At 43.4% G+C, this 27,468-nt stretch overlaps 1 protein-coding gene across 1 annotated transcript in view; it reads right to left on the reverse strand.

Annotated features, from left to right (window-relative positions):
* Positions 1-1,697: 1,697 nt before the first annotated feature.
* The window catches only part of adarb2 (adenosine deaminase RNA specific B2 (inactive)), a 321,765-nt gene continuing 295,994 nt past the window's right edge, over positions 1,698-27,468 (reverse strand). Inside the window, exons 9-10 of the mRNA XM_055649994.1 lie at positions 22,035-22,213; positions 1,698-3,648 (exon numbers count right to left, since the gene is read on the reverse strand). Coding sequence (XP_055505969.1) covers positions 3,472-3,648; positions 22,035-22,213 — 356 coding nt within the window. The 3' untranslated portion in view covers positions 1,698-3,471. The remainder of the gene's footprint in view (positions 3,649-22,034; positions 22,214-27,468) is intronic.

Raw genomic sequence — 27,468 nt, forward strand, 5'->3', positions numbered from 1 at the left:
CCCACGAGCTGCCCAATCCAACCCTCTAACGGGGCTTTGACTGGGAAGCCAGTCCTCTTGTCCAAAACACGTCACTTAAATATGCAAATCTTTGTCGCTATCTATATATATCTCCAGCTATACGTTTTGTGTTAAAATACCATGTCCACTTGGCAGAACATGGCAGATGTTGTGGCCTTACCAGCGTTTGAAGATTGTTGCATAGACGTGCTGGACTGAGTGAAAGATACAGCATGGAATCAGGCCTTTCGGCCCACCGAGTCAATGCTGACCATCGATCCCCGTTCAAACTAGTTCTATGTAGTTCCACTCTACGCACGGGGCAATTTAGCGAGGACGTTTAACTTATGGGATAGGGGTTCTGGTAAGTATGTCAACTAGTCTATTTTGAATTTAAATCAGAAAAATAAACCCCACACCTTTGAAAGTGTCTCCGTGATATTGTGCCGTTGATGAAATGAAATGAAAAATGAAATGATTCAATTAATTGTCATTGTCAGTGTACAGTACAGAGACAACGAAATGCATTTTTAGCATCTCCCTTGAAAGGGAGACACCTCCCTTGATAAAGGCGGCACAATTAGTGCAGCTATCTGTGTAGCAGACATATAATAAATGGGATTGGGAACTGAAACCGGCCATTCAGCCCATCCAGTCTATGCTGATGTCCTTGAACCCCTTCCTGTTTATCCTCATTTAAATCTAATACCTTCCTTCTTATTTGCTTGCCCTTTGTCCCTGTAAGCATATCTGCCCTGTTAACTTCAGCCACTCCTTGTGGTAGCCTGTTCTTTGTTACCACCATTCTTTAGATGAAGAGGTTTCTTTTGAATTTCTGATGAGATTTCTTGGTGACTGTCACAAATCGATAGCCTCTAGTAACGTGCTTCCCCACAAGCAGACACTAGAGATTGCAGATGCTGCAGACAGAAGCAAAAAAAAAAACTCTGCTGGAGGAGAAACTCAGCAGGTTGAGCAGCACCTGTGACTTTAGACTTGAGGGATACAGTGCAGAAACAGGCCCTTTGGCCCACCGAGTCCACGCTGACCAGCGATCACCTGTGCACTACCACTATCCTACACACCAGGGACAGTTTTACAACTTACTGAAGCCAAGTACTCTACAAACCCGTACCTCTTTGGAATTGTGGGAGGAAATCGCAGCACCCGGACGAAATCCCCGCAGTGGAGTTAAGTGGTCAATATTTCCCTTCAAGTTCCTGCATCAGGACTGTGGGTATAGGGGGGGGGGGGGGGGGGGGGGGGGGGGGGGGGGGGGGTGTTAATCAGTATAAAGTGGTGACAGGGAGGGGTGAGACGGGCTGGAGAGGTGGGGAAAGGTGAGCAGATGGAACCAGGTGTGGTGAGGAAGGGGGAAGGTTGGGACAGAGGTTGGAAGCTGATACGTGGAACGAGATAAGAGAGGAATGAGAGGCGGATGGAACCACGTGGGAAAAGGGACAGGAAGGGTCGGCCAAGGGAGAAGAAACCCAGGTGGATAGGTGTGGGAGGTGGGCGGAGTGAACCAGGTGGAGGAGAGTGGTGATGAATCCAGGTATTGAGGGCAGAGGGGAACGAAGGGAGAAGGGACTCAGGTGGACTGGTAGGAGTGAGAAGGGAAAACGGACATGTCCGTGAGCTGAAAAGCTCTTTTCAGTCTTCATCATTTAAAAGTCTCCTGGTTAATTTATTTAGCTTCAACCATTGTTTCTCGAGAGAAGGAAGGATCCTGTCTGTTAATGTGTTCTCAGTGTAGACATTCTGATATCAATCACGTCAATCTTCTCTGCAGGGTCTCTCCATTCTCTCTGCAATATGGTCACCAGAAGTGTACCCAGCCCTCCAAGACCGGGCCAACTAATGCAGGCTTAGCAAAACTTCACTTTTATTCAAAATTCCATTCCTCTAGTACTAAACACCTAGCACTTTGTTAGCTCTCCTCATGCTCCGGCTAAACTAAAACACGTCTCCTGAATCCGCATCCTTGGGCATTATTTAGTCTGTGTGAGGCTTCTCATCGGAGGCCCTATGATAAGTTAGACAAATTATATCAACCGTAACAAGATGAAGTCACACATAACTTTCAGGGTAAACGTATTACATTTTTGTGCAGGTAGGTGGATGGTGGATGGAGGTGGTCCTAAACTGGGCTAAGAGCCGGATGCAATATTTTCTTGTTCTTCATGACGCCAAGTAAATACATCTTTGACGGTTTGTAAACTCTCTTTGGGCCGCTGCCAACTCAAGACTGAAATTCAGCCATTTGTAACGGGGTTGGTTGCACCTTTTACAACAGGGCTATCCAACAACCACCAGACCTGACTTACAAGGCAGAGCAACTGTACACCTGCATCAGCTGGGGAGGGCAGTTTGCCTCTTTACAAGCTGGCCCGGAGAAAGTACATTGTGAGTCAATATTGCACCTTCCCACCCAACAATGTGCCAAACACACTGCTCACTCCTCATGTCGAAGGTAGGTAGCTGTAAGTTGAATGTCTCTGTAAATGAAGGAAATGCTGGTTTAACTCTGGAGTAGACTAAAATACTGGAGTGATCCGGAGAAAAGGAATAGGCGACGTTTCGGGTCGGGACCCTTCTTCAGTTTAATTCAACAGGAGACATGTTTTGAGTTGAACCATTCCCCTTGTTGCAGTGATTTTACTGACTCCAGGCTGGTTCCATAATCTCAGGATGGGTGCTGCTAAACGCCCGATCAATTATTCAATTGCAATCCCAAATTGTATCAGTGCAAATCTCAAACCAGGCTATCCACAAACATCAGTCTCTTTAGTTATTGCTTCGCATTGGCTCCACCATAAAGCCTCAGTTTGAGGTCCCCTCCAAATGGTTGGTTGTGCTTCAATGAACCTCTTGCTATTTGGTTTCAGATCACCTGCATCCAGAATAGATGGGGCTTATTTCCCTCAGTAGCATCCTGTACTGATCCAGATAAACGCTGGAGGCATTTCTATTTGTTTCAAATCAAAGTTGAATTAATTGTCATTTCCACCTATTCAAAGCTGGGACAGAGCCCCAACACCTGTGCATCAAGAGCATATAAATATCAGATTAATAAGAAAGTGATTACAAAATCGTATTCAATGGTCACCTCATAATGCAAATGGACAGGTGGAAAGAAGCACCTTTTCGCAGGAATAGATAGATGGATTGATTTTACAATTCATGCTTGCCCTCAGACTTCATGTCGGGTCTTTTGTTGGGCCAGCCTTTTGTTGGTGAATGATGCCCAGCTACAGCTCTGAGAACTGGAGGCTTCCATCAGGCAGATTGTTGTCAGTGGAGCCAATGATGAGCATTTTCTGTTGCAACGAGGGGAGAGCAGGGTGAGATGAGGCAACGGTTATGGGAGCTGTCTTCCGAAGAAATGGGGAGATTTTGAGGTTAGCGTTTACTTTGTTTTAGAATTTGCTTTTGCTGAATGTTCACTTTGATTACGACAGTCCATGGTGTCTACGCGGCAGGCAGAAACTGATCCTGCTCCGGGGGCTTCTTCACCCACATGCCCAGGTCGGCTTTCTGCAATGCTTTAAACAGCTGCTGCTTGGCAGCCTGGTACGTCTCAGCTGCCAGTTTGGCTTCGCAGTACACGGGCGGCGTTCCCCGGAGCTTGGAGGCTCGTGTACTGAGCTGCGGAGGAGAGCAAAAACAAAAATAGTGAATGAGCCGGCTGACAAGAGGGGGACGCTGAAGTTGCCTCCACGCTACACTCTCAGGAAGCGGGCTGCATTCCCTCACACACCGAATTGGACAGGACAGTGACGCAGTGGTAGAGTTGCTACCTTACAGCACCAGGGACCCAGGTTCAATCCTCACCACAGGTAGACATAGAAACATAGAAAAGTAGGCCATTCGGCCCTTCGAGCCTGCACCGCCATTCAATAAGATCATGGCTGATCATCCAACTCAGTATCCTGTACCTGCCTTCTCTCCATACCCCCTGATCCCTTTAGCCACAAGGGACACATCTAACTCCCTCTTAAATATAGCCAATGAACTGGCCTCAACTACCTTCTGTGGCAGAGAATTCCACAGATTCACCACTCTCTGTGTGAACAATGTTTTCCTCATCTCGGTCCTAAACTATTTCCCCCTTATCCTTAAACTGTGACCCCTTGTTCTGGACTTCCCCAACATCGGGAACAATCTTCCTGCATCTAGCCTGTCCAATCCCTTAAGAATTTTGTAAGTTTCTATGAGATCCCCCCTCAATCTTCTAAATTCTAGCAGGTACAAACCGAGTCTATCCAGTCTTTCTTCATATGAAAGTCCTGACATCCCAGGAATCAGTCTGGTGAACCTTCTCTGTACTCCCTCTATGGCAATAATGTCTTTCCTCAGATTAGGGGACCAAAACTGTACGCAATACTCCAGGTGTGGTCTCACCAAGGCCCTGTACAACTGCAGTAGAACCTTCCTGCTCCTATACTCAAATCCTTTTTCTGCCTGTACGACATTTGCATTTTCTCTATGTGACGGCGTGGGTTTTCTCCGGGTGCTCCAGTTTCCTCCCACTCTCCGAAGATGTGTGGGTTTGTGGGTTAATTGGCTTCTGTAAAATTGTCCCCAGTGTGTAGGATAGAACTAGCGTACGATTGTTGGTCAGTGTGGACTCGGTAACTGGCTAATGCGCTTCTTTCCATGCTGTATAAACTAAACTAAACATATGTAAATATATGGTTCTGACCCGAAACATCATCCATCCTTTTTCTCCAGAGATGCTGCCTGACCCACTGAATTATTCCAGCACCTTGTGGAGTCTGAAGAAGGGTTCCAACCCGATTCGTCACCTATTTCCTTTTCTCTGGAGATGCTGCCTGACCCGCTGAGTTACTTCAGCACTTTGTATTCATCTTCTCAACTAAATTAATCCTTGTGGAATTGCTCACATCCCGTTGCAAAGATTGGGGAAGACAAAGTAAAGATGAGAGACTGTGTCTCTGGGTCTGCTCCTTGGGGATGAGAATGTTACACTGGCAGGTGGGTGTAAAGACTCAAGCCCCTTTTCTGCCCTTCTCACCAAATTGACTTTAAAGGAAGAATGTGAGCCCATCGGAGAACAGGAACAGTAGACCACTCGACCCCTCAAGCCCCTCCTGCCATTCGGTGTCATAAAGCTGATCTACACCAGACCTTAAATGTAAAGTGTCCCTTACCTCCGTAATGTTGGTTGGCATCTGGGGTAATTGCAGTCAGGGATGAACAAACTGAAGTGTAAGGCAATACGGGTATGGGTCCTTCAAATATTATTGTCTTTCCGTTGTATGGTTAGCACGCAACAAAAGCTTTTCAATAAAACTAAACTGATGGAACAGATATTCATTGAGCTGTAGGGAAATTGGCATTGGGTCAAAGAGTGGAATGTGTGGCATAAAGTTCACGGTGGGGAAATGGGTTTCAGTTCATGTGCCAACAGTACCCTGCAGGAAAGGACTGCAGATGCTGCTGGTTTAAATCGAAGATAAACACAAAATAACTCAGCGGGACAGGCAGCATCTATGGAGAGAAGGGATGGGGGACGTTTCGGGTTGCGATACACACATTCTTTCTCTCAACAGTACCCTGTTAGGAAAAGAGGTTGAGGAAATGGAAAGAAGAATATGACAGCACTGCTGTGAGAAGCATAACAAACACAATGAAAATGTCACAAAGCCCTTGAAGGAGCCATTTATGCTTGAGTTAGTTACTGTTAGTATTTCTGTATCTTTTTCCTAACTTGTGGGTGGGATTATATGCATAGAAGGGGAGTGTCTACATTTTAGAAGGCAAGCGCAGACTCATAGATTGGGAGGTTAGTTTCGCCTCGAGTGATGGTGAGAAAACAGTTTTGTACCATGAAACGCCACATTCTTACAAGAACACACTCTCACACGATTACATACCATATAACCATATAACAATTACAGCACGGAGAATATGTCAGAGAAATTAAATATTTAGTGTCTCTCTTTGTGGAAGAAAATACAGAAAAGCTTCTGGAAATAGGTTACAGGTGTGCGGTGAATGAGGAGCTCAAACAAATTAAAATTAATAATACACGAATATTGGACGAAGTAATGGGACAGAATCAATCAACATTCAGGAACTGATAATCTGCTTTTGAGGGGTTTGAAGGAAGAAGCCAAGGAGATAATGGACATTGTCTAGTTTTTAGAGATACTGCATGGAAACAGGCCCTTCGGCCAAAAGAGTCCATGATGACCATCCATCAACCCTTTACACAAGTTATATGTTATCCCAGGTTCTCATCTACTTCCTACAAATTATGGGAAATGTACAGAGGCTAATTAACCTACAATCCTGCACGTCTTTGGAATGTGGGAGAAAATCAGAGCACCCGGATGAAACCCATGCGGTCGTGGGGAGAACGTGCAAACTCCACACAGACAGCACCCAAGATCTCAGGCAGGCAATATTTTCCATGGCAGCTCCAGAAGGAGCTGAAATTCCTCTCTGAAGATTTTGTTTAACCTCTGAATGGAGCTAAGATGTGTACAACTGTCCCCTGGCAGTGTCTTTCATAAAATAAATACAACCCAGTGGTATGAATATGGATTTCTCTAGCTTTAAGCAACCCTTGCTTTCTCTCTCTCTCCGTCCCACCTTCACCTCAGTGCTCCGACTCTCCCTCGGATTAATTTTACTGATTGTATGCCACGTTGTCACTTTCCCTTCAGCTAATGATGAACCGTTTTACATTTCCTTATCATCTGCTTTGATCTGTTGTTTTCACACCTTAGCCTAAATCTCCAGAGTCCCTGTCCCCTGCATAATGGTCTCAACCCAAAACATCACCAAATCCTTCTCTCCAGAGATGCTGCCTGTCCACTGACTTACCCCAGCATTTGTGACTATTCAATGATAATTCAACTTAAAAATACTTTATGTACAATGATAGAAAGAAAGATACTAATTTTCGACCCATTGTGGATGATATCTTAGGAAAGAGCCAATGCGATAATCTTTTATCAACATTTTATAAAATAAACAGTTCACTGGCATTACATTACAGATAATAGGGGGGGATATCAGATTCTTAAGAATGTCTGGACTCCAATTTCCGCCAATGTCAGGAATGCAGTAATATTTATGTGTAAGATTAGTTTAAAAATTCCATTGAACTGATGAATATGAATATTAGAGCATGTGTATCTATAAGTCAAATTCATGGCAAGACCATTTTTCAGGTGCTTCTGAAAAAAATCTCCTGATTTTTTTGTGTGATAGGAAGATGTGTATAATACCTTTTGTGAACCCGGGGTGTTACCATATTGCAATGTTGGGAACCTGATCGCCAATTTGCACATAGCAAGTCCTCAATAAAATGCAAGCTGATGATCAATGAATATCTGTTCCATCAGTTTCAGGGGTGGGCTGGGAAAGGAGGCCTGGATTGGGAGGAAGGTTTTCCACCCTCCCCTTCCACCTCCATTCCTTCCTCTGGAGCAGGGGTGGGCAACCTTGTTCTGCATAGGGGCCGGGACGCATGTCTGTGAGCGGATGGCGGGCCACATCTATCGCGTGTACGCATGGATCCCGCCCCCATCCCGCTCTGGATGGCAGGCATCAAATCACATGTTCACAGAAGGTAGACAAAAATGCTGGAGAAACTCAATCCTTGCATCTCACCCGCTGAGTTTCTCCAGCAATTTTGGCTACCTTCGATTTTTCCAGCATCTGCATTTTTATCTTAAACATGTTGACAGAAGGTGCGCGACCGTGTTGGCGGGCCTTGCGCAGGATGCCGTACAGCCAAAGCTCGGCCGTGCTCGGCGGGCCGGATGATTAATGATTATGGGTAAAAAAATCTGCCTGCGGGCCGGATGATTTTGAGTTACGGGCTGCATTCGGCCTGGGGGCCGCAGGTTGCCGACCCTTGCTGTAGAGAATGCCGCAAATATTGGCCAAGACTCCAGGCAACCGAGCCTCTTCTTTCTTCCACCACGATCCATACCTCACCTCAACCCCCCCCCCCCCCATTCCACACTTGTCAAAGGCCTTATCAATGACCAAGTAGACAACATCAACTGTACTGCCCTCATCAAACACTTTGAGACCTCTTAAGAATATTTTCCATTCTCTTCGCTCACATAACAATAATTAAATGTTTTACATATAAAACTGGTTTGCAAGGCTTTGAATTTTTGACCAACCAGCAGGGGAAAGAAAAAGGGAAATTAAAAATAGCAAGTAACTACAGCACCCTTTAATCTGTGCTGATGAAGATATTGATTGTCACTAACTAGTGATGATGTTCACACGTGAATTATAATTAAAACACAAGGTCCATGCAACACCATAACACCAGGAGAAACGCTCAACTAAGAAAACCAAGCCCTAAGCCAAAGTTTTATCCAACTATCTAACTGAATATACGGTGTATGCTGTGTATTCTGAACTGCAGGAAATTCATACAACACAGAATGCTCATTATAACTATAACCAAGTTGCCCAATGCCTGTGGAGTGAGGTTTCCTCGTTTGTTTCGGGCTGTGAGCTGAAGAATTAACTACAGCACAATAACTAATATTTTCCGTAGCAGCTCCAGAGGGAGCTGAATTTCGACTGTGTGATTTTGTTTAACCTCTAACCTGAACTAAGATAGTGTACAAGTGCCCCTGGCAATGTCTTTAATAAAACCAATACCATTCAAAAATAATTCAAATCTTATCCCCTTTCCATCTTGGAGCTAAATCGACATTAGATTTTTAACTTAATTCACATACAGTATTTTGATCAATGTATATTCACTTTGCATGTGTTATGGATGTTTGCAAACACATTTCTAGGAGAGAAAAGGGGTTTTCTTTATTAAGGATCAAAGTTCTGGCCCTTCATAGCTTCATTAAATCCTACACCTGTCGAGTAAAAGAATAGATAAATCATACAAAACCACAGAGAAGATTATCTAAAATAGCAACCCATGTTCCTGCAATCCGGTGACAGAAATAAACATCTAGAAGGAAATGCATTTAAAGTGGTTTTGCTCTTAAAGATAGCGGAGCTAGGGGATATGGGGAGAAGGCAGGAATGGGGTACTGATTGGGGATGATCAGTCATGATCACATTGAATGGTGGTGCTGGCTCGAAGGGCCAAATAGCCTACTCCTGCACCTATTGTCTATTGTCTATCATCTCTTGTGTTGGCGAACTTACATTGCTGACCATTGTATAGCAGTGCAGTCAACATTGAAGAGGCATTAAATATCTACATGAATTGCAGTTGAATTGCAGAATCATAACAATACAGGAAGATGCAGATACAAGGAACTGCTGAGGCTGATTTACAAAAATAGAGATACAGTGCTGGAATAACACAGCGGGTCAGGCAGCATCTCTGGAGAACATGGATAAGTGACATTTCGGGTCGGGACCCTTCTTCAGACTGATTGTAGGTGAGGGGAGGAAAGCTGGAAGAATGGAGGGGCAGCACAAAACCCGGCAGTAGTTATGTTACAAAACTTACCTTCAGCAGCGCTGCAGTTCTGCCACTGGCCGTGTGCGTGACTTTGGTGCCTTTGATGAGGGGGGCGTGATTAACATGCCGTTTTCTCCTGCCTGTTAGCGATATATTTTCTCAGGCTTCTACCTAATGCTGAAAATTCGCTCCGACTGTCGTTCTCGGAATTCAAAAAAACAAACCACGGGACAATTTCAGCGCTGGACTAAAATAAAAAGCTACTTCTAACGCCGTCGACGCAGGCAACGGAAAGGATCTGACTTCACGTACGGGACAAAGCAAGGTAGGTCGTTTATTTTTCCATATAAACTTGCTTCTTAGGATGGCTTTAATCAAGATTTCACATTGCGAAAACTTGATTTGGGCCCCATACGAACCGGCAGTGTTTTTTCCTGCCGATATGGGGTTTAAATTCAGCGCAAACCGCAACGCTCCAATCGATCGCGTTCCACAAAAATCCCATCGCAAGATGATTAAAATGACCATTGATTTACGGGAATTAAACACTAAATTCCTTTCATTTAGCCTATAAATTCATGACAATGAGATTTAAAAATCATGTTATATTGTGAATTCTTGTGTGAATGTTATTTGGACACTTAGGCTATTTAAAAATGTTAACCTTTTCTTAAGAAATGGATAGACGTTTAGATCTAGTAATTGAATTTTGTAGTTAGCTACAAGTAGGTTAACTAATTATATGCTTTAATTTCAGGTCATCAAAGTAAGATTGTTTCATATTTGTTTCAGAATGCTTCAATCCATAATAACTGAAAATTTCTTTCAGTTCTCTTAATTTTTAAGAAAGTTATGGGCTTTTGACTGTCCTCGATCACAGCTTTTGAGTTAAGTCAATGGAAAAGCAATAGGGAACAAAATGCTAATTTCAGTATGAAAATGGCCATAACTGTTTTAATACTGAAGATATGAAAGTGAATTAGGTGTCAAATTAAACTTCTGTTTATGCTTTATCTGATGGGATAAATTGCAGGCTTGATTTTTAACATTGCTAGATACAGGTGAGGGGGGGGGTGTTAATAGGCAGATGGTGGACAAAGGCCAGAGGTGAAAATACAGAAGGTGTGAGATAAATGGATTGAAGAGTTGTGAATTGCAGGTCTGGAGGACAGAATGTAGGTGGAAGAGGAGGGGGGGGGGGATAGGTGTGAGGGTGGAGCACAGGGGATAGGGTGTGAAAGGGGGGCCTGGTTGGGGAGGAAGGGAGAGGGGGAGGGTTTCCATCCTCTCCTTCCACCTCCATCCCCTCCTCCAACTTCACAATGACAAATGACGTTCCATCATGTTTCTATTGAACGAGAGTTGTGGGTTGTCTCATTGAATGAGAGTTATGCAGATGTTCGAATTGATCTAAGTGTGCTTGTACACAAGTTACTGAAAGCCAACATGCAGATGCAGCGAACCCTGATATTCCCATTTGAGAGGATATGGGACTTGATGATCGCATCAGGAGTACTGTGTACACTTTTGTGTTGTTACCATAAAAGGGGGACGAATTGGGAGTACAATGAAGATTCCCTCAGCTGGTTCTAATGATGGTGGGTTTGCTGAATGAGAGGACATTGTGCAGACCAGACCTGTACACCCTTGTGTTAAGAAGAATGAAAGAAGATCTCACCAAAGCTTCAAAAATTCTTACATGGTCTGGATATAGAGGAACCTTGGCTGAACAGTCACAGTGTCAAAATAACGGATGGTTGGTTCAGGACTGAGATGAGGAGTTCTTCACACAGAGAATGGTGACCTATTGGAATTCTCCGCCACTGGAGTCTGCTGATATTAATAGATGTATGGATGTGAAGAGAAATAAGGGATATACGGAAACAGAGCTACAGAAGGAAAATGGGTATTGTCAAAGATCAGCGATGACCCAACAAATAGTGCAGCAGACCTGAAGTGCCAAAGTGCCTATTTTTACTTATTTTTTACGTTCATATGTAAAGGCTTTACGCCATGCAGAATATTGCTGGGTTGGTGCTAAAATCATTAAAATCATGATTTTGGCAGATTGCTTTTGAGGAAGAATCTGCTCTATATGGGAACCTCCCAAAATATCAGATCAATAACTAGAACAGGAATAGTTCCCTCTCAATTAATTACACCAGGGTTTAAATGTTTTGAGTAGCTTAGATTTTTTTCAAAACCTCTCAAAATACCACCAGGGGGCGTCACAGGATGGCTGCCTCGCTAACAGTCTGTCTTCGTCTTTTCCTTCTTTGTGTTTTAAATTTGTTGTAAATTTATGTTTTAGTTTATCTTTAGTTTTATATTATGTGGGGGGTGGTGGGGGAAACTTTAACATCTCTTTCCTCGAAGGAGATGCAACTTTTTCCATGTCGTAACTCCGTCCGCACTGCGGCCTAACATCGTGGAGTTGGCGGCTTCTTGCTGGGACTTCTAGAGTTCCAAATCCGCGAACTTTAACATCTCGGAGCGGGCGATCCCTTTGCCAGGGGTCGGCCTTTGGTGCTCCAACCTGCAGGAGCTGCGAACTTTAACATCACGGAGCTCATGGTCCCTGGTTAGCGACCGGCTTCGGGAACTCCAAGCGGCAGGAGTTTGACTGCCCCGATGCGGGAGCTTAGACCGCCCCGACGTGGGAGCTCGATCGCTGGAGGCGACTCCCCCGACCGTGGGAGAAAGAAGATATTGTAAGGCTTTATTGCCTTTCATCATAGTGGGGAATGTGGAGGAGCCGCGGTGGTGGATGTTTATGTCAAGTTTTATGTAGTTGTGTGTCCTGTTGCTTTTTTGTTATGACTGAAGGGGAAACCAAATTCTTGGTATGTTGCAAAACATACTTGGCTAATAAACTACAATTATGATTGTGATTATGGTTATGATTTGTACTCTCCCATCTCCTCTACTCTCTCTACACTAATGACTGCACCTCCACAGACTCCTCTGTCAAGCTTTTCAAGTTTGCGGATGACACAACTCTGATTGGACTGATCCAGGATGGGGAAGAATCTGCCTACAGGAAGTGACACAGCTGGCGTCCTGGTGCCTTCGTAACAACCTGGAGCTCAATGCTCTTAAGACAGTGGAATTGATTGTAGACTTTAGGAGAGCTCCTCTATCCCTCCCCCACTCACCCTCCCCCACTCAACATCTGTGGAGTCCCTTAAGTTCCTTGATACATCATCTCCAGGGACCTTAAATGGGAGGCCACCATTGACTCCACAGTCAAAAATGCCCAACAGATGTATTTCTTGCGGCAGCTGAGAAAACACAATCTGCCACAGGCAATGATGGTCCAATTCTACACGGCCATCATAGAGTGTTCTCACTTTCTCCATCATGGTCTGGTTTGGCTCAGCCACCAAGTACGACACCCGGAGTCTGGAGCGCATCGTTTGATCAAACGAGGAGGTTGTTGGCTGCAACCTTCCCCCCCATCGACGAACTGTACACTGCAAGGGCAATAAAGCGAGCGGACAAGATCATCTCTGACCCCTCTCACTCTGGCCACAAACTGTTTGAAGCACTGCCCTCTGGAAGGAGACTCCAGACTGTCAAAGCTGCCACAGCCAGACATAAAAACAGCTTTTTTTCCCCACAAGCAGTATCTCTGCTCAACAGCCAAAAGTCTGTAGCCTCCTTTGGCTCTGGTATTTTATTTCATTCTTCACATGTTTTATTTTTAATTGTCTACTGTATATTGTGCTGTTACTTGCGAGCAAAGCACCAAGGCAAATTCCTCGTATGAATACATACAGTGGCTTGCAAAAGTTTTCATACCCCTTGAACTTTTCCACATTTTGTCACGTTACAACAACAAACGTAAATGTATTTTATTGGGATTTTATGTGATAGACCAACACAAAATGGCGCATAATTGTGAAGTGGAAGGAAAATGATACATGGTTTTCAAATTTTTTTACAAATAAAAACCTGAAAAGTGTGGCGTGCAAAACTATTCAGCCCCCTTTACTCTGATACCCCTAAATAAAATCCAGTGCAACCAATTGCCTTCAGAAGTCACCTAATTAGTAAATAGAGTCTACTTGTGTGTAATCTAATCTCAGTATAAAAACAGCTGTTCTGTGAAGGCCTCAGAGGTTTGTTAGAGAACATTAGTGAACAAACAGCATCATGAAGCCCAAGGAACACACCAGACAGGTCAGGGATAAAGTCGTGGAGAAGTTTAAAGCAGGGTTAGGTTATAAAAAAATATCTCAAGCTTTGAACATCTCACGGAGCACTGTTCAATCCATCATCCGAAAATGGAAAGAGTATGGCTCAACTGCAAACCTACCAAGACATGGCCGTCCACCTAAACTGACAGGCCGGGCAAGGAGAACATTGATCAGAGAAGCTGCCAAGAGGCCCATGGTAACTCTGGAGGAGCTGCAGAGATCCACAGCTCAGGTGGGAGAATCTGTCCACAGGACAACTATTAGTCGTGCACTCCACAAATCGGGCCTTTATGGAAGAGTGGCAAGAAGAAAGCCATTGTTGAAAAAAGCCATAAGAAGTCCCGTTTGCAGTTTGCCACAAGCCATGTGGGGGACACAGCAAACATGTGGAGGAAGGTGCTCTGGTCAGATGAGACCAAAATTGAAGTTTTTGGCCTAAATGCAAAACGCTATGTGTGGCGGAAAACTAACACTGCACATCACCCTGAACACACCATCCCCACTGTGAAACATGGTGGTGGCAGCATCATGCTGTGGGGATGCTTTTCTTCAGCAGGGACAGGGAAGCTGGTCAGAGTTGATGGGAAGATGGATGGAGCCAAATACAGGGCAATCTTGGAAGAAAACCTGTTAGAGTCTGCAAAAGACTTGAGACTGGGGCGGAGGTTCACCTTCCAGCAGGACAACGACCCTAAACATACAGCCAGAGCTACAATGGAATGGTTTAGATCAAAGCATATTCATGTGTTAGAATGGCCCAGTCAAAGTCCAGACCTAAATCCAATTGAGAATCTCTGGCAAGACTTGAAAATTGCTGTTCACAGACGCTCTCCATCCAATCTGTCTGAGCTTGAGCTATTTTGCAAAGAAGAATGGGCAAAAATTTCAGTCTCTAGATGTGCAAAGCTGGTAGAGACATACCCCAAAAGACTTGCAGCTGTAATTGCAGCGAAAGGTGGTTCTACAAAGTATTGACTCAGGGGGGCTGAATACTTTTGCACGCCACACTTTTCAGTTTTTTATTTGTAAAAAAATTTTGAAAACCATGTATCATTTTCCTTCCACTTCACAATTATGCACCACTTTGTGTTGGTCTATCACATAAAATCCCAATAAAATACATTTACGTTTGTGGTTGTAACGTGACAAAATGTGGAAAAGTTCAAGGGGTATGAAAACGTTTGCAAGCCACTGTACTTGGCTAATAAAATTTATTCAATTCAATTCAATTCAATGATAGTAACCACATCAGCATATAGTTAAAATTAAACAGTAAAACAATTTACGTTCTGGAAACACTTGAGCAAGTATCATATACTTATGAAACATTATTCTGTTGCAATTACAATGAAACTTTATTAAAAGAGCTTTTGTAAAACATTTAACTAAGGAAGAAATTGCCTATAATGTAAAAGGAAATTTCAAGGGATTTAAATTGAGTTGAAGAGCTTCAGGCTGCAAGTTTTGAGGATTTCTGATAGTATTAATAAGGTTTTATGCAGGGAATATTGATGCCTTTGCTTTGGGGCTGCAGTGCATGTATCACTTATGGGATGTCGGAAATAATTTTCTCTAAACCGACTACGCCGAAGAAATTCTTATCACAAGGAAACCTCGTTGTGACATTTATTAAAGTACTGATAGGTTCCCTCAGGGATGTATATTTGTAGTTGTTAATGTGCAAATCCAATAAACTACGTTTTATTAAAGAAGAAAGGATGTTGAATGAGGAATTTCATGCAAGGCTGAAGAGTTCCACCCGTGACCCATCAGTGTGTAGAAAGGAACTGCAAATGCATCTCTGGAGAAAAAGGATGGATGATGTTTCAGGTAGGGATCCTTCTTCAGGCTCAGCATGGCTGTGTATGCAGAATTTCCATCAATAAGACCATAAGATCATAAGCCAAATGGCCCAATTTTGCTCTGTTATTCAATCATGGCTGATCTATTTTTCCCTCTCCTGCCTTTCCTCCAGAGATGCTGCCTGACCCACTGAGATACTTTAGCAACTTGTGTCTACCTTTGGTATAAAGAACATAAATTCATGTTATAGGAGCAGCATTAGGCCATTCGGCCCATCAAGCCTACTACGCCATTCACCCATGGCTGATCTATCTATCCCTCTTAACTCCATTCTCCTGCTTTCTCCCCATAACTCCTGACCACCATACTAACCTGCATCTACAGTTCCTCCCAACCCACAATATATATCCAAGTTTGCTAGATGACCTGGTAGTAGGAAGGACATGAAGTGACTTCAAAGGAAATGGACATGCCAAGTGAATGGAATAGAACATAACAGATTTAATATAATGTAAAAATGTGAAATCGTTTATTGCACAAATCATTAAATATATATTTTTACATGGTGACAGATTGGTAATACTGACATTCGAAAAGACCACTATGTCCTCGTGCACAAACCACTGAAAGTCAACATACTTTCATAAATACAGTGAAAGGCCTGGATAGAGTTGATGTGATGAGACTGTTTGCACTGGTGAGAGAGTTTAGGACTAGAGGTCATAGCTTCAAATGGGATTGAGAGGGAAAGAAAGATCAGCCATGATTGAATGGCGGAGTATAATTGATGGGCTGAATGACCTAATTCTGCTTCTATCTCATGAATTTATGAACATACTGTAGGTGTGTTACAAAACGTACCTTCAGCGGTGCTGCAGTTCTGCCACTGGCCGTGTGCGCAACTTTGGTGCCTTTGAGGGGGGAGGAAGGGGGTTCTCCTACCTGGTCCTGGATTATATTTTGTTGGAGTGCAAGCTTTTGCTGAAGAATTGTTCCGACGGCCGTTCTGTGAAATTTTTTTTTAATCGCCCGACTAGTTCAGCGCTGGAGTAATTTAAAAATCAGCTTCTGAAGCCGTCAACGCCGACAACGGGGATGGATTTCGCGTACGGGACAGGTAAAGGAAAGTTGTTTATTTTATGTATAAAAGTACTTCTTAAGATGCCTTTAATCCACATTTTACGTTGCGAAACGGTGATTTAGGACCCATATGAACCGGCAGTATTTTTCCTGCTGACATGGGGCTTAAATTCACCGCAACCGCAACGTTCCAAACGATCGCTTTCCTCATAAACCCACTCGCAAGTTGATTTAAATGGCCATTAATTTATGGGAATTAAACACTAAATTCCTTCCATTTGGCCTATAAATCCATGACAATGAGATTTAAAAATCATGTTATATTGTGAATTCTTGTGTGAATGTTATTTGGACACTTAGGCTATTTAAACATATTAATCTTTTCTTAAGAAATGGATAGATGTTTAGATCTAGTAATTGAATTTTGTAATCAGCTACAATTGGGCAACTAACAAAAAATCCAAGTAAGATTGTTTCATATTTGTTTCAGAATGCTTCAATCCATAATAACTGAACATTTCTTTCAGTTCTCTTAATTTTTAAGAAAGTTATGGGCTTTTGACTGTCCTTGATCACAGCTTTTGTGTTAAGTCAATGGAAAAGCATAGGGACAAGATGCTAATTTCCGAGTATGAAAATGGCCATAACTTTTTTAATACTGAAGATATGAAAGTGAATTAGGTGTCAAATGAAACTTATTTTTATGCTTTATCTGATGGGATAAATTGCAGACTTGATTTTTAAAATCTCAAAATGTTGTAACATTGCTACATACTGGTGAAGCAAGCAATGTCAGCCTTTATTACAAGACAGTTTGGAGGTCTGAATATAAGGTAGTCATAAGGAAATGGTTGGGGTCTTGGTGAGACTGGCCTTGGAACATGGTGTACAATTTTGTAGTTGTCACCTGAAACTGATTTACCATCGAGGGAGCATAATGAACCTAGTCTGGTTCCAGGGATGGCGGGTTTGTGTTATGAGAAGAGATCGGTAGCTGAGGCCTAGATTGATTAGTAGGACTGGGTGTTACAATCCCTAAGATTTCACTACAATTGACATTCTTGGTCATGACCGCTGGGTGAATTTGCTAACAATCAGACACATCTTCAGTTGTGTACCTCAACGTCACTGGGTGTTTCGGCCTTTGATCACAACATTCTCTGCAGTCCAGAAGAGTGAGAGGAGGTCCCACTGAAACTTATAAAATTCCAAGAAGCTTCGGAAGATGTTTCCCCTGACCAGGGAGTCTAGAACTAGGGGTGACAGTGTCAGAATAAGAGGTACATTGTTCTGGACTGAGATGAGGAGATATTTCTTCACTCAGAATGTACTGAACTTTGGAACTCTCTTCTCTAGAGAGCTGCAGAGGCTCAGTTACTGAACACTAAAAAAAAATCTATGTATATTAAACGAATCATGGGATATACATATAGTGCAACCATGATCTTGATATATAGTAGAACTTGTTGGAAGGGCTTAAAGGCCTACTTCTGCTCCTATCGCTTGCATTCTGATGGATGTTAAAGACTATTGGCAAAAATCTGTAGACTTTAGACTTGAGAGGTACAGTGCGGAAATAGGCTCTTCGATGTCTCCTTAATTATGGCCTAATAACGGCAAAAAAACATACTTAAATTCTGGAACAATGCACCCACTCCAATGCTCAAAATGTGGATTTCAAACATGTCCAAAATGTTACATCTTGAAGATATGAGATTCATCCTATCAGGCAAATCGGACCAATTCTTAAAGACCTTTATCTCCCTTTATCGACTTATTACAAACATGTGGTGCAACACAACCTTAGAAATTAACCGTTTCAGAACCGGGGAGGGGTGGGTAAAGATACAAAGTAGGTATATCCCTTTCAATTTCTTCTTTTTTTTCCTCTTTTTTTTCTTCTCTATTCTTTTTTTTTCTTATTTCCCCTCTCCTTTTTGTTTTCTCTTTTGAGCTATATAGCTTTATTGGTTCTTTTTTCACGGACTAACAATATCATTACTTTATATAATATTCTCTTTCTCTCTATTTCTTGCTTTTCTTACTCTTCTTTTTACTGTTAAATTTAAAATAAGAAGTTGTGCATGAAATGTAATATGCTATGCACGTCTTGTATTATTGTACACTACTTCTAATAAAAATATTAAAGAAAGAAAGAAATAGGCTGTTCGGCCCACTGAGTCCGCGCTGACCAGTGATTCCCATACACTAGCACTATCCTACACACGAGGGACAATTTACAATTTTACCAAAGCTAATGAACCTACAAACATGTACATCTTCGGAGTGTGGGAGGAGAAAACCATGAGACCAATGAACTGGAAAATCAAAAGACAAATCAGCAATCACAGATCAGAATCGAGGATTGTGGAATGAACAGAAGGTTTTGAGGTGAACAGCTCATTATAGGATGAAATTTATGTTTTCCCCTTGATTCGAACTAGGGAATGTCGGTAGCAAGCTCATAGGAGCCCGTAGATGTTTCGTAGCGGCTCGTAATGCCAGCCGTAGGAACTCGGGGCATCAGGTAAATCGGGACGTTTTTTCAACATGTTGAAAAATGTCCACGAGTAATAGAAATAGCCCCGAGTACCTACGAATGGCTGTTACCCTAATTCTCCGAGTTCGGATCAAGGGGAAAACTCGGGAGAGTTTGTGAGTAACTCGGGGAAAGTGGGACAGGGCCTTAAGATAGATGCAGACAAGACCAGGAAGGTGAAGTCATGTGTACAACAAGATATGTGTTATCTGATGATCTGTTGTCATTATAAATGTTAATTAATCAGTGCGTGCATTTTTGAATAAATTAGTATCTTTACCAAAATAACATGTATAGGTGGTGGGTTAAACATGTTGACATCTGGACATTCAGAGGGACCTCCAGAGTAGTCCTGATATCATTTCAATGAGCAACTTGCTGTTTATACTGTTTCCATGTTGGCTTTGTTGACCTCCCACCAGAATTACAGCAGGATTATAGTAAATCCTGTGAGGAATTTCAGAACCCTTGTCTCTTTACACTGCCAACAATATTTTCCAGGCTTATGCTGTGTTGCCAATAGTGGTGAAATCTGATGCCAAATACAGAGCTGTTTTGTTAAAAACATTTGTACACTGGAGTTCTCAACAGTAAATCTGCTCTCTCACGTAGTGCAAATAATTTGCGCTTTTCTCTGCCAACCTTCATTCATTCCAAACTTAAATGAAATCCAACCAACTTAATTGAAGATGCTAATACAAATATGAACATCCACCACTGCTCCCTTCATCGTGGATCTCTCTGCTTTTGTTCACTTAATTAACTCACAGATGCCAATGTGATTTTGAGAGTGCATAGAAACATAGACATAGAAATTAGGTGCAGGAGTAGCCCATTCGGCCCTTCGAGCCTGCACCGCCATTCAATATGATCATGGCTGATCATCCAACTCAGTATCCCGTACCTGCCTTCTCTCCATACCCCCTAATCCCCTTAGCCACAAGGGCCACATCTAACTCCCTCTTAAATATAGCCAATGAACTGGCCTCAACTACCCTCTGTGGCAGAGACTTCCAGAGATTCACCACTCTCTGTGTGAAAAAAGTTCTTCTCATCTCGGTTTTAAAGGATTTCCCCCTTATCCTAAAGCTGTGACCCCTTGTCCTGGACTTCCCTAACATCGGGAACAATGTTCCTGCATCTAGCCTGTCCAACCCCTTAAGAATTTTGTAAGTGCAACGGAGTGCTTACCGTGAAATCCAATTGTTTTTACACCATTATTGGGACCTTTGGAATCAGTGCAAAACAGTAAATATTGGAACCATTCGGTAGGCTGAGTAATATTTGTGGAAGGAGAGACTGTGTCAATTGTCAGCTCAATGGCTTGGAATGTTGACCTGATCGGGGGGGGGAGGTGGGGGAGGGGCAGGGGCGGGGGTGGAGGGGGGGGGGGGGGGGAGGGGGGGGGGGGGGAGGTAGGTGGTTGGTTGGCAGATGGTTGGACTAAAGCTAGAGATGAAAAGATAAAATATCAATGATTAGGATAGAAGAGTTGCAAAATATGAAACCGGAGGAAGAGATCTAGCTGAAAGGGGACTGGGGGGCGGGGTGGCAGGGAGAAATGCTTGCGCATCCATTTGGTTGCAGGGAAGAGAGGGGAAAGAAGGGTGGGAGGAAGGGAAAGATGGGGGGGGGGGGAGGGGGGGGGGGGGGGGGGGGGGGGGGGGGGGGGGGGGGGGGGGGGGGTGCTGTTTGTGAGTTAGTTATCTAAAATTGGAGAATATAATGTTTGTACCGTGAGGTTGTAAGCTGCCCAAGCAGAAACCCACGCAGGTGACAGGGAGAACGTACAAACACTATAGAGTCAGTACCCATAGTCAGGATCGAACTGGCCGACCTCTAGACTTTGAATAATGGTGCCAAAACAAGGCTGCGGCTGCATGTGTAATATCAGCAAAAATAATTTCACTGTTCAGTTGCATATGTGACATATAAAGCACAATTGAACCCTGGCAAAAAGGTTCTGACAAACTTTCCTATCTTTGCCCTTCATAGTTCTATAAACCTTTATAAGGTCACCCCTCAGCTCTGTTCTGGAGATGATAAATTCAGCCCACAGCCCTCCTTATAAAATCTTGGTGAATCTCTTCTGCACTTTATCTATTGCTCTCTGCTTAAGGCAGAGAGAGATAGATTCTTGATTAGTATAGGTGTCAGAGGTTATGGGGAGAAGGCAGGAGAATGGGGTTAGGAAGGGGAGATAGATCAGCCATGATTGAATGGCGGAGTAGACTTGATGGGTCGAATGGCCTAATTCTACTCCTATCACTATGACCACATGACCTCACATCCCTCCTGTGGCATGGCAACCAGAACTATACACAATACTCTAAATGCTGCCTGATTCCTGTTTTATGCAACTACAACATGACATCCCAACTCATACTCAATGTCTGGGCCTTTGAGGGCAAACATACCAAGTGGATTTTACTCTACACTATCCACATGTACTGTAGCGCCAGCCACTCTCAGAGAATGAGAGAACTGCACCTCAAGGTCTTACTGGGCCTCGGTGCTCCTGAGGTCCATTTATAATAGAGTAAGTGACAGAAAAATGCTTAATGCCAGAACCTGAGGCTGCAGATGCTGGAATATGTTGCAAAAAAAGAAATGATAGCTGCTGGAGGAACTGAGCAGGTCAGGCAGCAGCATCTGTGCAGGGATGATGCATCTAGAGTGTTTAATTGTGATATGGACCAGTAAAGGGACAAGGGAATTCTTTGTTGCTGCATCTTAACAGGGCCATTAGCTCAATAATACAAAATTAAATATATGCAATAAAATATTAACAGTAATCCCCGGTAACCATGATAATGCAAGACCTCAAGTCCGTAGTGCAAGAAAACGTTGACTGTCCATTTCCCTCCACAGATGCTACCTGACACACTGAGTTCCTCCAGCAGCTCCCCTTCATTGCTGCAAATATTTCATGCCGATGTCAATTGCAGGGCAGCGACAAACATCACGTACTATTTACCTTGCCGTAAAGCTTTGTCCACTGGGAATAAAGTGCACGTTTGCAGAGTCTGGAGGAACATCCCAGGTCCCCTTTTCCTGTGGTAGCATTGATGATCTCGATGTCGGGGTCACCCAGTGCCCAGTTTACACTGAAGCTCGGAGACTTGCCCTGCTGACGAAGGCCGGTACTACTGACCCCTGCAGAAACACCAACACACACACACACACACACAAAATCAGTAAACCTGCCTCAGCCGACTGGGAGTACAAGCGCTGAGACCTTGGATTACCTTCATGCCACACGGAAGGAATGTCTTGCTGCCCAGTGGGTTTATAATTGCCCATTTTATAACAATGCAAACTGCATGTACAAGTACGTGGAATAAGATAGTCCATGAAATGTAGAAATGGAATGTAGGGTCCCGACCGGAGACATCACCTATCCATGTAAGCCTGCACTTGCAAAGTGTGACTTGAAAATGGCACCAAAACTGGCGACTCTGTATACTGTCTCAGTGTACTGCTGCTATACATTTGTACTGTATCTGAGATGTTATCTAAGATGTATCTAAGTGCTTCAGATTCAGATTCAGATTCAATCTTTATTGTCATTGTGCAGTGTACAGTACAGAGACAACAAAATGCAGTTAGCATCTCACCCAGAAGAGCGAACATAGAATAATGGAACAGCAAAATATGTAGTCCCTCCCACTCTCTACATCACATCCACTTTTTAGTTCTCCGACCAGTCTGACTGTTCCCTTGATTAAATGTTATCTCTGTATGCTTCTTCCTTCATGCCCTCTCACTTTCTCTTCCTGGCTAAATGCATATTCTGGGACTAGGGGACCAAGGGGTAAGCAATTGGGGCGGAAGAGCAGACATCTCTTCATCCAAAGAGAGGAGGCTTGTGGAATTAATTGCCATAGATGGCAAATGAAGTAACATTTTTAAACATGTTTAAGAAGGAAATGGATATTTTTCTGAGGGCTGGAGAGATCAGGGTCTCGGGGAGAAAGCTGGAACAGGATATTGAACGAATGATCATTTATTATCACGCTGAATGGCAGAGCGGTTTGAAAGACCAAACAGTCTGATCTTGTTCCCATTTTTTCTATGGCTTTATCTGACGTATTTTGCTTTAATTCCAGTTGAGGTTAAAGTCTATTTTGCTGATTCTCCCCTTCAACGTCCTGCTTTTTGGTTTCTGTTTTTTCCCATCATATTTTTCTCCCTCAGGACATGTATTTTCCATTAGTACAGATAACAAAAAGCAATAAAATAAAGGATGAGTTGTTTGCGTAAGCATTACTTCTGGACAGTGAAGGCTAGAAATTGTGCTAACACACACAAGCCGTTATTTTCAGTATTTAAACAGGGCCACTGACTGTGTGAACTATATGGCCCATGAGAGTGGCAGTGTTGAAAATTAGCTGCAAACTGCAAAGGGATTTTGGTGGTACTTTTTGTATCTTAGTTTGCCGATCATGTATAACTAGGTGGGAGGGCATGTTACAATGAGGATATTTGCATTCTGCGACAAGATATAGCTGGGAGGCATAAGGAAATGTAAATGCTGGAATCTTGTGTAGAATACAAGGTGATGGAGTAACTCAACGGGTTCAGGCAGCACCTATGGAGAACATGGAAAGGCAATGGTTCAGGTCAGGTCAGGACTCTTCTGCAGACTGATTGTAATAGGAGGAAGAAAACTGGAAAAGAGCTGGAAAAGGTACATATAGTTCAGTTTAGAGATACAGCGAAGAAACAGCCCAGTGAAGAAACTAATCTGTGCCGACCAGTTCTATCCTACACACTAGGGATAATTTACAGAAGTCGTTTAACTTCCAAAGCTGCAAGTCCTTGGAATGTGGGAGGAAACCGGAGCACCCAGGGAAACCCCACACAGTCACGAGGAGAACGTGCAAACTCTGGACAGACAGCACCCAGGGTGAGGATTGAACTCGGATCTCTGGCATTGTAAGTCAGCAACTCTACCGCTGCACCACCGTGCATGTCTTGAGTGATAGGTTGAGTGAGTGGGTGAAAATGTGGCAAATGGAGTTGAGTGAGGTTGAGTTTACTGCTGTGGAGAGAAATCTGAAGGCAGACTGCTATCTAAATGGAGAAAGATTGCAGATGAGTGAATGACGGAGAGATCAAAGTGGCCTTGTACGTGAATCACAACACATTAGAAGGCAGGTGAAGCCAATGGTTGGGAAAGCAGTTGGCACAGTGGCTTAGCTGGTAGAGCTGCTGCCTCACAGCGCCAGAGACCTGGGCTCGAACCTGACCTTGGATGCTACCTCTGCGGAGTTTGCATGTTCTCCCTGTGACCTTATGGCCAGTCAATTAATACAGGGGTACATGGGAATTTATTCTCACAGAGTGTGGTGAATCTCTGGAATTCTCTATCCTGGAGATGTGTGGAAGTTAGATATTGGGGGTATTTTAAGAGGGCGGTCACGGTGGCGCAGCGGTAGAGTTGCTGCCTTCCAGCGCTTGCAGCGCCGGGGACCAGGTTCGATCCGGACTACGGGCGCTGTTTGTACGGAGTTTGTACGTTCTCCGAGATCTTCGGTTCCCTCCCACACTCCAAAGACATACAGGTTTGTAGGTTAAATGGCTTGGTAAATGTAAAAAAATCGTCCCTAGTGGGGGTAGGATAGTGTTAGTGTGCAGGGGTTGCTGGGCGGCGCGGACCTGGTGGGCCGAAGGGCCTGTTTCCGTGCTGTATCTCTAAACTAAACTAAACTAAAGAGGATGTCGGGACATTTAAAAAAAATCAGGAAACTGAGTGCTCGGGGGAATTGGGACAGAAGAGGAGATGTGGGCTGGGCCATTCAGCCTTGATCACATTGAATACTGGGGCAGACACGAGGGGCCAACTACCCTCCTTCTGCTCCTTTTTTTCTTATGTTTTAGCAAAAAGCAAAGTGCTGGGGGAACTCAGCGAGTCTGGCAGCATCTGTGGAGGAAATAGGCAGACGACATTTCGGGTCAGGGTCCTTATAGCACCAGAGACCCAGGTTCGATCCTGGTCTCGGGTGCTGTCTGTACGGTGTTTGTATGTCCTTCCTGTGACCACGTGCGTTTCTTCTGGGGTGCAACGGTTTCCTCCCTCATTCCAAAGGACGTGCAGGTTTGTAGGTTAATTGACTTCCAGAATTCCACCTAGTATGTAAGATGTGTACGTGGGATAACACTGAACTAGTCTACGGGTGATCGATGGTTGGCACGGTCTCGGTGGGCCGAACGGCTTGTTTCCACTCTGTATCTCTAAACTAAACTAAATTGGCCGACTGACTAGATGGTGTCTGGAGATGAATAGTTATAGTTTGGTATTTTTCATCAAATATCAAAAGTGTGATTCTAAACTGCTATTTATGTCATTTTTCCCAGAAATTGGTGGTAGGTCGGGAGCAGGCTGGGACATTGTGTGACGGAGGCTGTTGTTCTCTGGATTCTTTTAAGCAAGAACTAAACTTGTCTTTGGATAATACACAGACACCCTCTGAGACAAGGAACACATGCAGGCAAATCAGGGCTTGCGTGATCATCATGGATCTTCATAGCAAAAGGATTTGAGTATAGGAGCAGGTAGGTTCTACTGCAGTTGTACAGACCACACCTGGAGTATTGTGTACAGTTTTGGTCTCCTAATCTGAGGAAAGACATTCTTGCCATAGAGGGAGTACAGAGAAGGTTCACCAGACTGATTCCTGGGATGTCAGGACTTTCATATGAAGAAAGACTGGATAGACTCGGCTTGTACTCGTTATAATTTAGAAGATTGAGGGGGGATCTTATAGAAACTTACAAAATTCTTAAGGGGTTGTACAGGCTAGATGCAGGAAGATTGTTCCCGATGTTGGGGAAGTCCAGAACAAGGTGTCACAGTTTAAGGATAAGGGGGAAGTATTTTAGGACTGAGATGAGAAAATCATTTTTTTCCATAGAGAGTGGTGAATCTGTGGAATTCTCTGCCACTGAAGGTAGTTGTTTCAGTTCATTGGCTATATTTAAGAGGGTTAGATGTGGCCCTTGTGCCTAAAGGGATCATGGGGTATGGAGAGAAGGCAGGTACGGGATACTGAGTTGGACGATCAGCCATAATCGTATTGAATGGGGGCGCAGGCTCGAAGGGCCGAATGGCCTCCTCCTGCACCTGTTTTCTATGTTTCTATGGACTAGTTTCTATCACCTAAATGTGTGGGAAGGGAACTTCCCATACTTTATTCCCTATTTATCTTTTTTATTGATTCGTCTAAGAAATTATGTGGTTTGGCGATGAATGGCAAATTTATATACTTGCTACAAATGAGGTTTCGTTAGTTAATGAGTGTTAACTTGCTAACATTCAACTGTTGGGTATAAATGCAGGTTCAACTGTTGGGTATAAATGCAGGAATAGCAAGATGGATTCAACAGTGGCTGAATGGGAGAAGCCAGAGGGTAATGGTGGATGGCTGTTTATCGGGTTGGAGGCAGGTGACTAGTGGGGTGCCTCAGGGATCTGTGTTGGGTCCTTTGTTGTTTGTCATGTACATCAATGATATGGATGAAGGTGTGGTAAATTGGATTAGTAAGTATGCAGATGATACCAAGATAGGGGGTGTTGTGGATAATGAAGAGGATTTTCAAAGTCTACAGAGTGATTTAGGCCATTTGGAAAAATGGGCTGAAAGATGGCAGATGGAGTTTAATGCTGATAAATGTGAGGTGCTACACCTTGGCAGGACAAATCAAAATAGGACGTACATGGTAAATGGTAGGGAATTGAAGAATACAGTTGATGCAGAGGGATCTGGGTATAACCCGTGCATAGTTCCTGTAAGGTGGAATCTCATATAGATAGGGTGGTAAAGAAAGCTTTTGGTATGCTAGCCTCTGCCACAGAGGGTTGAGTATAGAAGCTGGGAGTAATGTTAAAATTGGCAATATTGGTGAGAGGAGTATGGTGTACAATTTTGGTCGCCAAATTATGGGAAGGATGTCAACAAAATAGAGAGAGTACAGAGGAGATTTACTAGAATGTTGCCTGGGTTTCAACAACTAAGTTACAGAGATAGGTTGAATAAGTTAGGTCTTTATTCTCTGGAGCGCAGAAGGTTAAGTGGGGACCTGATAGAGAACTTTAAAATGATGAGAGGGATAGACAGAGTTGATGTGGACAAGCTTTTCCCTTTTCTAATAGGGAAGATTCTAACAAGACTACATGTTTCAGAATTAAGGGACAAAAGTTTAGGGGTAATATGAGGGGGAACTTCTTTACGCAGAGAGTGGTGGCGGTGTGGATTCCCAGTGGATTGGTGGAGGCAGGTTCATTGGTATCATTTAAAAATAAATTGGATAGTCTATGGAGAGAATTAATGGAGGGTTATGGCGATGCATGGGACTAAATTTAAATTTGTGTTTCGGCATGGACAAGATGGCCTGTTTCCGTGCTGTAA

This window comes from Leucoraja erinacea, chromosome 2, assembly GCF_028641065.1.
Source record: "Leucoraja erinacea ecotype New England chromosome 2, Leri_hhj_1, whole genome shotgun sequence".
Lineage (NCBI taxonomy): Eukaryota > Metazoa > Chordata > Chondrichthyes > Rajiformes > Rajidae > Leucoraja > Leucoraja erinaceus.